A 12582-nucleotide genomic window follows, 5' to 3' on the forward strand; every position below is an offset into this window, starting at 1 on the left:
TCTAGTCTCAGCTTAAGGGTGAACAAAGTGTATTCATGCTCCAAAGTGACGGGTGTGCGCCCAGTGATCATGTGGGTTTTTGCGTACAGAGGCCACCGGTAAAGTGCTTCCCTTCTTGGGAGTTTCTGAAAGCCGGGCACTTTATAAGGCATTTGACAGTCCCGCATAGAACTGTGTAAAGTCGGTGACAGGTTGTTCCACCTTAGCAGAGGAGGTTGCCTCCAGTATTTGCTCTGCTAAGGTGGAGCTTCCCCTGAACTCTTAACCAGCTATAGGAAGATGGTGTGACTGTTTCTTCTGTCCTTGCAGGAGTGCTCTGAAGAGCCTGCAGCTGAAGGATTCGTGAGCTGCTTCTCCAGAGCTGCCAGGGCTGGTTTGGTGTACTGCCATGCTTTCCTTTGTGTTGTGTCCAGCAGGAAGCTTATTTCCCTTACCTAGTTTTTCTCTTTTCCGAAAGGCTATTTTTTCAACTTCTTGTCGGAAGCTCAGTATCGGAGCTCAACGAGTGTGGAGATGAAATAAAGCCTGGGGTGTTCCTTCAAACGGGAGTCAGGTTTATTGCCATTGTCCTACAACGTGCATCTCGAAGGGCTGCATGGAGGGCTACTTCGTCGGTGGCAGCAACACTTCGACTGTACAATTTTCGAGACGCATGCTTACATGCTCACACCTGGAAACAAGAAGAAAAGTATGGGCTGTTTCAGTAACCACAGGAACAAAGAGACACATGAAGTTGCAGTAGATGCCACAACCCTATCTCGAGCGTTCATTGCTTTAGACAGTGCTCGTCGAAACAAAGCACTTTTAAGGGAGATATTTCCGCACCCGTGCGTTCGCTAGTCCTAATTTCGAGAGTTTCGTGCAGCACCGCAAGCAAGGAGAGTAATTTCTAAAGCCACAAGCTCATTGCTCGTGCCTGTCACGACCCTGCACAATGGGAAAGTGCTCGCACGCATTCAACGACAATGAATGCCATATCCATCTTCTCGCAGTCAGACCGAGCTAGGTGCTTTTGTTTGGAGCATCCAAAGGCACTTTGTTCTAGGCTCTGCCCTCTATAGACTGCTTCCATAAATCCCTGCGTGCGTTGCAGTCTGGGACCTGGTTGGCCAGGGAGGAGAGTGGCATGGTTTTAGTTTCAATCGATACGTCGACGAAAGATCATACACCGAGAGTTATCTCGTGTTTCCTGGCCCCGACCCGAGTGTGTCACTTTTGGTCTCTAAACTAACCGAATGGTCCGCAAAGCTTCAGCACAAGCCCGAACCATGTAAAGTTTCTCTCGACATATGCTCGCAGTATTTTTGTACTCGAGCCTTTCTGTTAGAGTTTCGAGGCATGTGGACGAGCCAGTGCTGGGGATTTCGTCGCTGTAAAGCGCAGGGATCTTGATTGAGTACGAGTCAACACGCTGCAACGACCAAAAAGTACACCAAACTCACACCTTTACATCTGTACTGACACGCAGCACTGCACGAAGTGAAGTACCGACCCGCTTGCATTCTACTAATTCAATATTGCGGATGCACATGGAGATATCCTGCTCTCGTGTAGGCTCATTCAAACCGTTTTTAAGAAAGCAACAGTTGAGCTAGAAGGTTAAAAAGCGCAAACGAAACAAGGACAATTAAGACACAAAGATAACAGGACGGGGATAGCGTCCGTCCTGTCGTCTTTGTGTCTTAATTGTCCTTGGTTTGTTTGGGCTTTTTAACCTTCTAAATCAATATGACCCAACTCGCCCAAACAGAAGTATTAATCCAACAGTCGAGCACTTGCGTGAAGAATGTCGCACCGTTCGTCGGACAACACGTATACGGCAGTGCGCCAGACGAACCAAACGATTCGAAGCACATTTGACGGTTGCTTATGGTTATAAGATTCGTTACGCGTTTGCTTTCTTCCTGACTCAGTACGCGGAGATAATTTCAGACACACCGTTCAGACTCAGATCTTGGGCATCGCTAAAAGCTCGCTTAAAAGGCTCAGTGAGGAGTAGGGGACGCTTGTTAGGGCCTCCGTCGTAGCTAGCCGATCTCAGCGTTTGCACAAACTTAATCCCCTATCAGCATAAAACAAAAGGGGGAGATATACGATGACACGAGAAAGACTTTGCAGTAACTTTTGTGCAGTAGTGAGCTTGAATTTATTGAGTTTCCTTAAAAGTTCACGCGACAACATTGGGCACAACTTTGAGATTCCTGCAAGGATGCGGCTTGTTTGTCGCCCAATGAATTAACGAGAAGCGGACGTTTGGCAAGCAAAATAGGTATAGGGCTCAAAGTGACAAAATTTCAATTGTGGTTCACCGGTACTAGACAGGATTATTAAAATTGAGCTCAAAGATATGTTTTACTATGTTTACATACGCATGCACAATATGTCGAGAACCAAGAAACGTGCCCCGGACTTCGTTTTATATCGCTTAAGAATGGGAGCAATGTACAGTCGGGAGCAAAAGTTTGCGGGGCACCGGAGCGCGTGCCGAAATGCATCGCCGCGCCGTGCAACGGCGCGCCACCGCATTAAAAAGCCGTGCTTTGCGCATGCGCGCCCTTCGTGCTGGCAGTCATGTCTCTTTCGCTCGTTTCTGTCCGACTCACTCCTGATAACCGGAGTCGGCGCCAGGGGCGCAAGTTGCCGTTTCGCTGGCTGTCATGCCTGGCGTCCTCTTCAGCCGCCACAGCAGCCGCGCTGGGTGACGGAGCGCCTGGTTAACCCCCTCCCCCCTTCCCTACGCGAGCTCCGTGACAAAGCGCGGCGGCTGAAGCAGACGCGCAGCATGACAGCTAGCGAAGCACTAACTCGCGCCCCTGGCGCCGACTCCTGTTATCAGGAGTGCGTCGTAAAGAAACGAGCGAAAGAGACATGAATGCGAACACGAAAGGCGCGCATGCGCAAAGCGCGTCTCTTTAATGCGGCGGCGCGCCGTCGGACGGCGCGGCGATGCATTTTGGCACGCGCTCCCGTGCCCCGCAAACTTTTGCTCCCGACTGTACATTGATGGAAAGTTCAGATAGTCGAAAGTGCAAGGAGCGCATTTGGTCACGGTGTGATAGCGTGGACTGAAGCAGCCCAATTGAAAACTAGTTCCCAGAGTGCACTGCGTGGCATTTTGCCGCAATGGGGCGCTTCAAATTATGGAACAAGTCTCCCTTCCTTTTGCCTCCTTCGCTGCTTTTGACCAACACCTAGATGGCCGGAGTACTGAATTTCCATGTGGCCAACCGGAGGCCAGCAGCCAGATTTTCGGTCGGGATTCGACGAGCGAGGACGAGTTGCAGCCCAATGCGGAGCCTGTGTCCAACCCATCGTAGGCAATCCAGCGCTAGAGGCATCCATTTTTATGACAACTCGGCCAACTGCGGAGGCCCCCGCGACCCAACAAGTCGACTCCCCGATTTTCGTAAAAGATGGAGATCTTCGGCATTAAAAGTAAATGGAGCAACTTTCGCGCAATGCATCCCTTTGCATCCGTTCACCCCTAAGCCGACAGTGCAGAACCTGTCAACCGCCTCCCTTCACGAAGCAAACCCGCCCTTTGCAAGCGGTTAATTCTGGGAGCGTGGGCATTCCACGAGTGGCCAGATCCGTTCACCCTTAGGCGTGGGCCTAGGGGTGAACGGACGTGCAAAATGACAAAGGAAGGAGACCAGATACCATTCTGGAGCCTGCACTCCTTGAGGACCTGGTTGAAGCCCTCGCAGAGCGAGATGTCGTGCTGGTTCTGGGCGCACTCGAGGAACTGCTTCAGCTCGTACTGGCAGGCCCCGCTCAGTTGCTGTTGCTGCTGCTGCTGCGGCTGCTGCTGCACGAGGGCAGGGGCAGCAGCCACCTCCCCGCCACCGCCACCGCCTCCCGTCAGGGCGTGGCCTATCGTATGACCCTGCACGCGCAAAAACACAAGGAAAGTGAGGTCCACCGGACGAATGCAAACATTAGACTTTTATGCAAGCAGCTCGATAATGGGAAACGTAGACATTCATAGAGAAAATGGAACGCTGCAAAGAGTGAGACTGGGTAGTCGGACCCGTTGTCGGCATTGAAATGGGAGAGCCTGTACCGCGAGTGGGTCGATCAATACGTATCCCTTTGCGCACAAGGGGGGAGCTGCTAAACGGCGGAGTCTTGCCCCGCTTGCGAGGAACGGGCATGAAAAGGTGATCACTGCGCAGGATGTAGTCCTAGAAAGCAGCCTCACTGCACACTGGCACTCTACCACACAAACTGTCACCTCGAGAAACGGGCAAGCTCATAAGCTGTGTAACATAGTTCTCACGAGGCTTACAAGCATCTTAATTCATCACATGACTCAAGGAATCAGTCACACTTTGCAGCAACTCTTTCCAGCACAGTTTTTGTGGTGAAAATGAGTATAGTTTCGGAATCTAAACTTAGTCGCATCTACATAGAAGTGAGTGGGGCTTGGTGCGCCAATCAGCAGCGTTCCCCCCCCCCCCCCCCGCGAGACAAATAAAGTTAATATAGTAAAACAATGTGTGGAAACTATCAATGCTGAATCCTCTTCTAAACATTCCAAAATTGGATCGCTTCGCAGCGACTGGCCCGCGCTTCCAAGGTACACACCCATGCACCGGAGACCGAGGAAAACGGAGCTAGAACTTTCTAATTGGAATGTTTGTGTACTGAACCAACTTAGTGATCCATCCTCCTCCCCAACCAACAAAATCCAAAATCAAATGAAATTGGCAAATAATGTTCACTCACATAAGCGGCGCGATAAAAACAAAGTACCTTCACCCAATATCAATCGGATGGCAGAATGGAGAGCTGGCTCTTGATTGATGCCTCGATTGATATCTTTACGACGACATTTCACACTGTGGCTACCAGCACATCTTTCAGGGCAATTTCAAGACGAGCACTGCGGACCGAAACCTACGCTTGCGTTGATGCATGCAACGTACGGGTTAATCTGGACGAAGGTGAAAAGGTTTGCTCCAAAGAATAATCGCTGGCGATTGAAGCTGCCTCTACCCTCGAGCGAGCACTCTCGAGACACGAGGCGGTCATTTTGGCCCTCTACCCCGGCGTGCACAGGCCCACTGCTCAGTCAATGTGCATTTCTCCCCCTGGGCCCGGGGTCAGGCTGCCACGGGCACTCCTTTCCCCGACCACCGCAGGGTCGGAGCAAACATGGCACTCCGTTTCAGCACCCCTGCACACACGTCATCACTGCAGGGACAGTTGTGCCGCAGGTAAGCCTCCCCGCTTCCCCCCCCACCATTCGTCTACCACATCCATCGGGTGCCACGTACACTCGACCGGAATTCTTGAACCCTTACATTTCCCAATAATTTAACATTATTAGGTTTTACATTACAACGTTTTCTAACCAGCTCACCCGTATCCTTTCACTCCTCACTATAGGAAGTATTCACTGGCGGCCATAGCTGTGTGCACGACTGCTGAGCGCGTGCTGATGGCGTGCCTCCACAGTTCTTTTGTAACGTGCATTTCGCACCCTCAAGATTACCAGTCTTAGCAGCCTATTAATGTGGGCTCGTTCAGAGCATGCGCGCTAGACATCACCCACAAATATGGCGCCCAGTGAATACTCCTTATATTGTGGGTTTAAATGTTCACCCAACGAAGAGTATAAGGAAGCATTTCGACGACGCGCCCGCCTCGAAGAAATTTTTGTTCGAGTGAAATTGTGCAAACCGTACACCGCATCCAGCTTGCGTCGGATTGTGGGCACCGGGACCATGATTTGAACCCTGGCTAAAAGGCAACGCCTGGCTCGACTCCCGTAGGTCGGCACGTCGCGTGGAATTTTCCGAGACACCTCGGACAAACGTGGACAGATTGAGAATGGTTTGAGCGCTGCGGTAACCGCTCACTTTTAGTGCTTAGTACCAGACGAATTGAAAATGACGGTAGAACACAAAAACTCACTGGTTCGGTAGACAGAGCGAGCCACGAAAGGCACTACGGAAAAGAAGTAGACGGGACAACGTCCACTTCTACTCGTCCTTGTCTGTAGCGCCATTTGTGTTAGTCAAAACCCCTAGGCACTATTTTTTCTTCCGAACCAAAATGGGACCTTCACATTGATTGCATTATAAAGAGAGCCAACAGTAAGTGGTGGTTTTTGAAGAAATCTTGCCGGGTGCACCACCTACCACAAACGGCCTATAAAACATTAATCCGACCTATTCTTTAACACGCCATCGTCGTTTGGGATCCTTTCACACAAAAAAGTGTAGACAAACTAAACATGATTCGGAAGCACTCATGGTAAAAATTAACGCTTCAAATGAACTGTCACCCGGAAGAAATAGCCCGGCTCAAAATATTTGTGAATACTCCACTTAAATACTCAAAATAATTGTGAATACCAGAATACACCGAAACAAATATATTACTTTTTCTGAAAGGACGAACACATGATTCGCACGCTCAAAAACAATTAACGAACGTCACTCCCGAGTAGATGCTTTCAAGTACTCCTTTCTTACGCGCACTGCATCCAACTGGAATAAACTGCCTAGAAATGTAGCTGAATGTGCCAGCATTTCCACGTTTCTAGAGCAACTCTTATCAACTGTATAAATATGTTAATTTTTGCAATCAGTGCTTCACTGTCAAAGCTACCTTTGCGTCATATTTGTTACCATTTACTGGACAGTCTTTCTCCCATATTGTCATTGCCATGCTACTTTTTATGTGAATAATTACCGACACACTGCTGTCAATTGTAGCTCAGCTTTTTTGCGAATTGTAATGGCAGGGGCCTACACTTACATTGCAAGTTTCTCTTGTACTACCAAACATGCTAGTAGCCCATGTTTGAACTAATAGCACGAATAAATAAAAGCAAAAGGATTGGTTGCGGGTTACAAGACGCGGCCATGGGAAGGGGCAGCTACTGACCACAGCAGAGCCGACGGCCACTCCGGCCGCCGTGGTGGCCATCTGGGCGAACATGCCGGGCTGCTGGGGTGCCATGGTGGCCGGCGGGTGGGCCTGGGCAGGCACCGGCTGCGTCTGCTGCACGGGGGCTGCCGGGCGTGCAGCCTGCTGGGGCGGTGGCGACGCCCGCCGCATGGGGGCTGCAGGGGCCCTCCTGGGTCTGGGGAAACAAAGGCTCTCTCGAGAATCGGCCGATCTACGATTGCGAACAAAAGTGACCGATCCGCAAGAGCGTGCGGCCTCGGATGCTCTTGCCGGCAGCAAGACTAACCACCACCATCTAGCGCCAGTCGGTAGCAAGATCAGCCACTATCGACGTCCGGCTATTTGACCTTGCAATTCTGCAAGGCGCTGCGCACAAATGTGCTGCTGACAGCCACGAAACTCCATCCGCTCCTAAGCCGACAGGGGGGTGGGAATAACACAAATGCGGGACCAATCGACGTCTCTCAACGCATGACCCTGCTCTTTGCGAGTGGATACAAGCATGACGAAGTGGAAAAAGACAGACATGTGACTGGATCATCGAGTACTTAGCTTCCAATGCCCCGATCGCTTATCGCCAAACAGATCTCGCAATTGGCCGCAGCACTCGGCGGGGTGGTTCCTCTCGCTGTCGGTATGACATCCGAGGTCGCACATTCCAACAGCCTTGTTGGCCCACGACTACACGCGAGAAGGAACATTGGTGATTTACGTCGCACACGCTGCAGACGTCTACGCAGCATGAGGCCAGTCTTCCTGCAAGTGTAAAAGGGCGGGCAAAGCAGTACGACCACTAACATGGGGTGCTCAGCGATCGGACTAACGTATGTTGGTGGGTGTCACCTTGATTCAGCTTAAATGTTCATTCAGCTAAAAGCGACTGGAGATTGCAATTGGACGGTAAGAATTTCTAACTAGGACTTACTTACAGTACGGCTCAAATTCTCAAGCCGACTCAAAAAATCTCAAAATAACGGGCCACATCCAAAGTGGCAGGAAAAAGTGGTCGTAGATGTTGGGTGCGCCAGGCGTTTGATGTCTTTGAACACTGGAATCTTGTATAACGAGCTGCTGCGCAACAAGAATCCAGGTAGCATTTACCTCGGACTGAATATTGGACAACTTATCGTACGCATTCGAAAGCCCGCATCGGCGAGGTGACGGAGCCGAACCATCGGCCGCATTATTACCTCGCTTGTTGACGCCACGGGACCTTTTCAAAGCATTGCATCACCTGCATGTCTATGACGCGTGTCGCCAGGTGCGTCATCGTTTAGCATAGGTCACATCTCGATGCGCACTTTAGTATTCTTTATTTAAACAACGGCGTCCGCCATACAATTAATAGAACCTGATTGCGTAACAGGATCTCAGGAACCACCGCGTCCGCCATACAATTAATAGGAACCACCACGAGAGCTAATGGAGCGAATTAACAGCGCCACACGCACCGAGGGATCAGCTTCTAAGCTGCCTGTACGAGATTATCACGAGAGAATACTCGAAATCAATCAACTCCTTAGAGACCGGTGGAGATTTGATCACGCAACGCGTGGGCCATCGGTGAGGTCGCAATCACGCCGAGAGGAAAGAGGGAAATGCTTCGTCTTACGTACCCTGGGGAAGCTGCTCTCCTTTGACGGGCCATTCTTGTTTGCGGCAGGGATGAGTATACGCTCAAAAGGTCGCTAAAAGGACTAGGATCAAAGACTGACCGACCTCACTCCACAAGGCAAGGGCACACGGACGAGCACCGCGGACACTCTTTCTGGAAGAGTCTAATGGGCGGAAATGACACAAACAGCCAATATCAGGACTGATGATGATGATGCTCAGTTGTTTGTAACTCCCTCTTCACTCTTATATTTGAGCGTCTTCATCAATGACGACTGCAGAAATACAGGCATATATGTAAGATATAATATTTGAGTTTACGGCTTATATATTTTTTAAAGCTGTGTTTCTCAGTTATAAAATATTTCCACAAATATTGACTAGTTTACAGCGCCACAGGAAAGCTGACGAGGTGTTCAAGTGATCGCAAACATTGGCACGTCGAAGATAGAGGCGACGATTTCGGGTCGCCATCTTCGCGTTTGCGTCTTGTGTTCTTGTAGTCGGCGGAGTTCGTGCCCGTATTTAGGGATTGACATCGTCTGTACGCAGAATATTCGCACAAAATGACGGACACAACGCGTAAGTATATTTTCGGTGTCTCAGAAGAAAAACAATTTTGGCCATGGATCCTGGAATGGAACATGGTCGGTTCGATAAACCCTGTGTGGCTTGTCAGCAGCCGGCGAGTTAGGCCTAACATCCACATCACCTCTGCCGATGAAACGAATATATAGCATCGCATCGTTCGTCGGCACATTTATTTTCTGCTCTCATGTGATCGCAGTAAGGCAGATCAACGAAAAGTGATCCAGTGGGCGCGACACGTTGTCGCTGTCCTCGTGGGACGAAATGGCGTGTCACTTTGCCGGCCCTACCGCGCACTTCCGCCGCCATTTTGTGCATTGGAGAAGGGAATTTTGTTTGTGCCGGAGTCATTTCAGTTTAACGCTTTGTTGTCGTGTGCTCCGACCATACGTTGATATGGCTGAGGTTGAAGGCCTGCGTGGTTAGCTCGTCATATGGACAGTTCCTAGGTTCTGTACGGCTTCGTAAACACGTTCGGGGTCTGCAAGCGCACTTTTGAATTAGACAAAAAGGTGATCACCTCATGTTGTGGAGATCATATAAATATTTGGCTATGATTTAATTTTCCACCTTGGAGATTGAAGGAAACCTTTTAGTGGGGCAAAGAAAACTATAGATATCGTCATCTTCTCTAGACGGGGGACGGCGGCCAGAGGAGCAATATTAAAAGGCCTCTGGCACGCACAATTTAAAAAGGGTAGCCGGGCGGTTTGACGTTCCCACTGTTTTCGGTACCTCGAAAGTTGGCGCAACTCTGCCCTAGAATTGCGGAAATGGCTGGGGGAAAGAGGCAGTGTGCCCTAAAGCACAGGAACAAGTATGTTGATTGTCTGGCCGGTGCGGTATAGAAGGTCTTACTAAGCTGAGAATGAGTGTACATCGGCCAAGCTGGCCGATGTGTTAATGACAGAGCCCGTGAACATGACTGGTCACTCTGGTCGACTGCTGGAATTACGTGCCTCTGCATCGTGCTGCTGGTAAATGCCAGCCCAAATTCAACATCACCAGGAGGGGCACGGATAAAACCACCAGAGAATTGTTGGAAGCGTATGCGGTAAGCAAAAGGGGCAAGATGGATGTGTCAGCCAAACATCGGTTTTTCTACACAAAAATTTTCAGCCTTCCCACTCTGGTGAAGGAGGAAGACCAGCGGAGCTGTACAATGGAAAGTAAGCGCCGGCCGCAAGCCAGCGAGCCAGAGTGGAAAGGCTGCCACCATCTATGAGCGACGGCGGCAGCCAGATACATAGCTGGCTGCCGTCGCTCATAGATGGCGGTAGGTGTCCAGAGGTCGGTGTCTTCATTTCATGCAGGGGACACGATCTTGGGGAAACTAGCCCTTAACAGCTCCGGTGTAAAAAAGCAATTTCTTGACATATGCTGAAGCGATGGTGCGACTTACTTTGTTGGTGTTTTTTTAATCAACGTTTAGTTGAGAGTCCAGCGCTTGTGTCGTTTGCATCTTCCCTTTTGTCCTTGTCCATATTTTTTGCGCGCTGTTTATTTCTGATTGTACCTTGAACCAACTCGCCTACATTGTGACTTTAATCCATACTGTGCATGCCATTGTATGTTGTGTATGTTTGAAAGGGCGGTTTGAATTCGAGCAGTTTCCTTTTTACCTTAGACACGTAACAATGCCCCAATATTTCCACCCGGTGGTAAAATGCGCACCATTCTCGTTGTTTCAGAATACGGGAGCTACGGGAGCTCCCAACCTGCGTCAACTGGGTAAGTGGTGTCTTGATTGGACCCAACTCTGACAGCACAGCAAAGGTTGTTGCAGTCTGCGCCGGCCGTTGCCTCGGTAGTTTTCTTGTCTGAGCATTACGAGCTGCCATATTTTCCAGCGTATATGGGGTATTTCTTCCCAAAATTTCTATGGGCATGTTTTTTAACAGTCATGTCTCATTAAAGAGACCATGAAGGCAATTTGGAAGTGTTATCTTTCTATTGAAATAGGCATCAGGCACGTCTCGGGCACTGTTGACCAAGTTCTAGTCAGAACGCGCGTTCGGGTGCCGCATTAATAGATTAAATGGTTATGCTAATAATTGTGCCAAGAACGATGCCGGAGACCCGCCCAATATGGCGGCAGAAACGTGAACTAAAGAGCTGCGCGCTGTCGAAGCACGACGACAACGAGCTCCTTGTCGGGTGATTGGGTCAGACGAACGACGTGCTTATTGGCGTTGTGGCGGAGAGCCGGGAAAGTCGCTTGCTCCGAGGTGGCGACCGAGGTTTCATTGGCAAGTCTGGGGCGCCCTTGTAAAGCTCTAATTCCGAGTTTCGCGTCCTGAGGAGCATCTTTAGTTCCATCAGTGTGAGGTCGCTGATTGGGAGCAACTCGTCATCGAGCGCGGCATTGTCGTCCATATTTCCAGTTCACAGACCACCGTCCACTAAAACCAACCGCAGGAACCGCGCTGAGCATCCACCAAATCCTACCGACACCGACAGTGCTTCACGACGTACCGTCCAAATGTTTGTTTTGGTTTATAAAATTTTTTTGGAGGCACAAAAATAAGTCTTGAGCAGAAAAAAATAAAATAAGACTGAGTGACATGCTGGATTGTAATGCATCCGAAAACGCATTTAAAAAAAAATGAAATTGGCTTTGTGGTCTTTTTAATGTGGACTCTACGAACAGCCCACTAAATGGATAAAGTTTGGGGGGACGAAGTGGGTATTGCGTGCTTTTCGTCTCGTTGAAGCTTGCATTATGGGCTATATCTTGGGGAACGGAGGTTCATTTGGAGAGACATCACTACAACAGTAACTTTAAAGTTTTTTTTTTTTTTTTTTTTTGAAATGCAGATTTAAAGGTTTGTATACACACATGCGACCTCTTTGAACCGAGTGCCTTGGAACCTCTTAATATCTCTTACGAAGAGAGGACGCACTGGCGCCGTCTTTTCGGTATCAGCGTAAACTTGGTGGTCCGACATACTTTCTATTTCTCTCGCGCATTATCCTTTCTTTCTTAGCTTGAAAATGTTTTGCCAACGTCATAAACGAGCCTTTCTCATAGCTATTACGTACATTTGATTTCCGAAATCACTCATAACCTTCGCTCTTGTGAAATGCAGTTCCAGGGTCACTGCAGCAATGGCGCCATTGTGCTAGTGTGTTCTCTCGTCCTAAGAAATTTGAAAAGGTTTCAGCAGGTCTTCTCTCACTTGGTCGTACTCGGTTGCGAGTGTGTGAACGTGCCTTAACTGTGCGAGAGGTGGGCCGAAGGGGTTGGATCTCTCGTTGGATTCGGCTGCGAGAATATTGAAACCAGCTCTCGCCTGCTCGTGTATCATGATCACAATACATATGCATGGGCTCAGTATCCACAAACGTTTATGGGGGGTGGTGTCACTTGTAGGCTGGAATGTATGGTATTCAAATGCCCATCTCTTTTCTTTTGTTTTCTGGAGAGAGGTTTGCAGTACATTGGGGAATGTTGACTAA

The 12582-nt window shown here is 49.5% G+C and overlaps 3 protein-coding genes across 5 annotated transcripts in view; 2 read left to right on the plus strand and 1 right to left on the minus strand.

Annotated features, from left to right (window-relative positions):
- LOC8043884 (transducin beta-like protein 2) overlaps positions 1 to 543 on the plus strand; it is a 199727-nt gene extending 199184 nt beyond the window's left edge. For both annotated transcript variants that reach the window (XM_042291044.1, XM_042291046.1), the window contains exon 10: positions 310 to 543. In XM_042291044.1, coding sequence (XP_042146978.1) covers positions 310 to 346 — 37 coding nt within the window. In that variant the 3' untranslated portion in view covers positions 347 to 543. The remainder of the gene's footprint in view (positions 1 to 309) is intronic.
- On the minus strand, positions 532 to 8746 carry LOC8043883 (coiled-coil-helix-coiled-coil-helix domain-containing protein 2). The gene is made up of 4 exons (XM_002416415.4): positions 8538 to 8746; positions 6898 to 7096; positions 3661 to 3886; positions 532 to 670 (listed from the first exon to the last, which is right to left on the minus strand). The coding sequence occupies exons 1-4, from the start codon at positions 8567 to 8569 to the stop codon at positions 657 to 659; spliced, it is 471 nt and encodes a 156-aa protein (XP_002416460.3). The 5' UTR covers positions 8570 to 8746; the 3' UTR covers positions 532 to 656.
- A 222-nt stretch (positions 8747 to 8968) lies between these two features.
- Positions 8969 to 12582, plus strand: part of LOC8043885 (RNA-binding protein cabeza) — a 29969-nt gene continuing 26355 nt past the window's right edge. For both annotated transcript variants that reach the window (XM_029966533.3, XM_040216211.2), the window contains exons 1-2: positions 8969 to 9117; positions 10815 to 10854. In XM_029966533.3, coding sequence (XP_029822393.2) covers positions 9102 to 9117; positions 10815 to 10854 — 56 coding nt within the window. In that variant the 5' untranslated portion in view covers positions 8969 to 9101. The remainder of the gene's footprint in view (positions 9118 to 10814; positions 10855 to 12582) is intronic.

Source organism: Ixodes scapularis, unplaced genomic scaffold (assembly GCF_016920785.2).
Source record: "Ixodes scapularis isolate PalLabHiFi unplaced genomic scaffold, ASM1692078v2 PGA_scaffold1__304_contigs__length_218370807, whole genome shotgun sequence".
NCBI lineage: Eukaryota > Metazoa > Arthropoda > Arachnida > Ixodida > Ixodidae > Ixodes > Ixodes scapularis.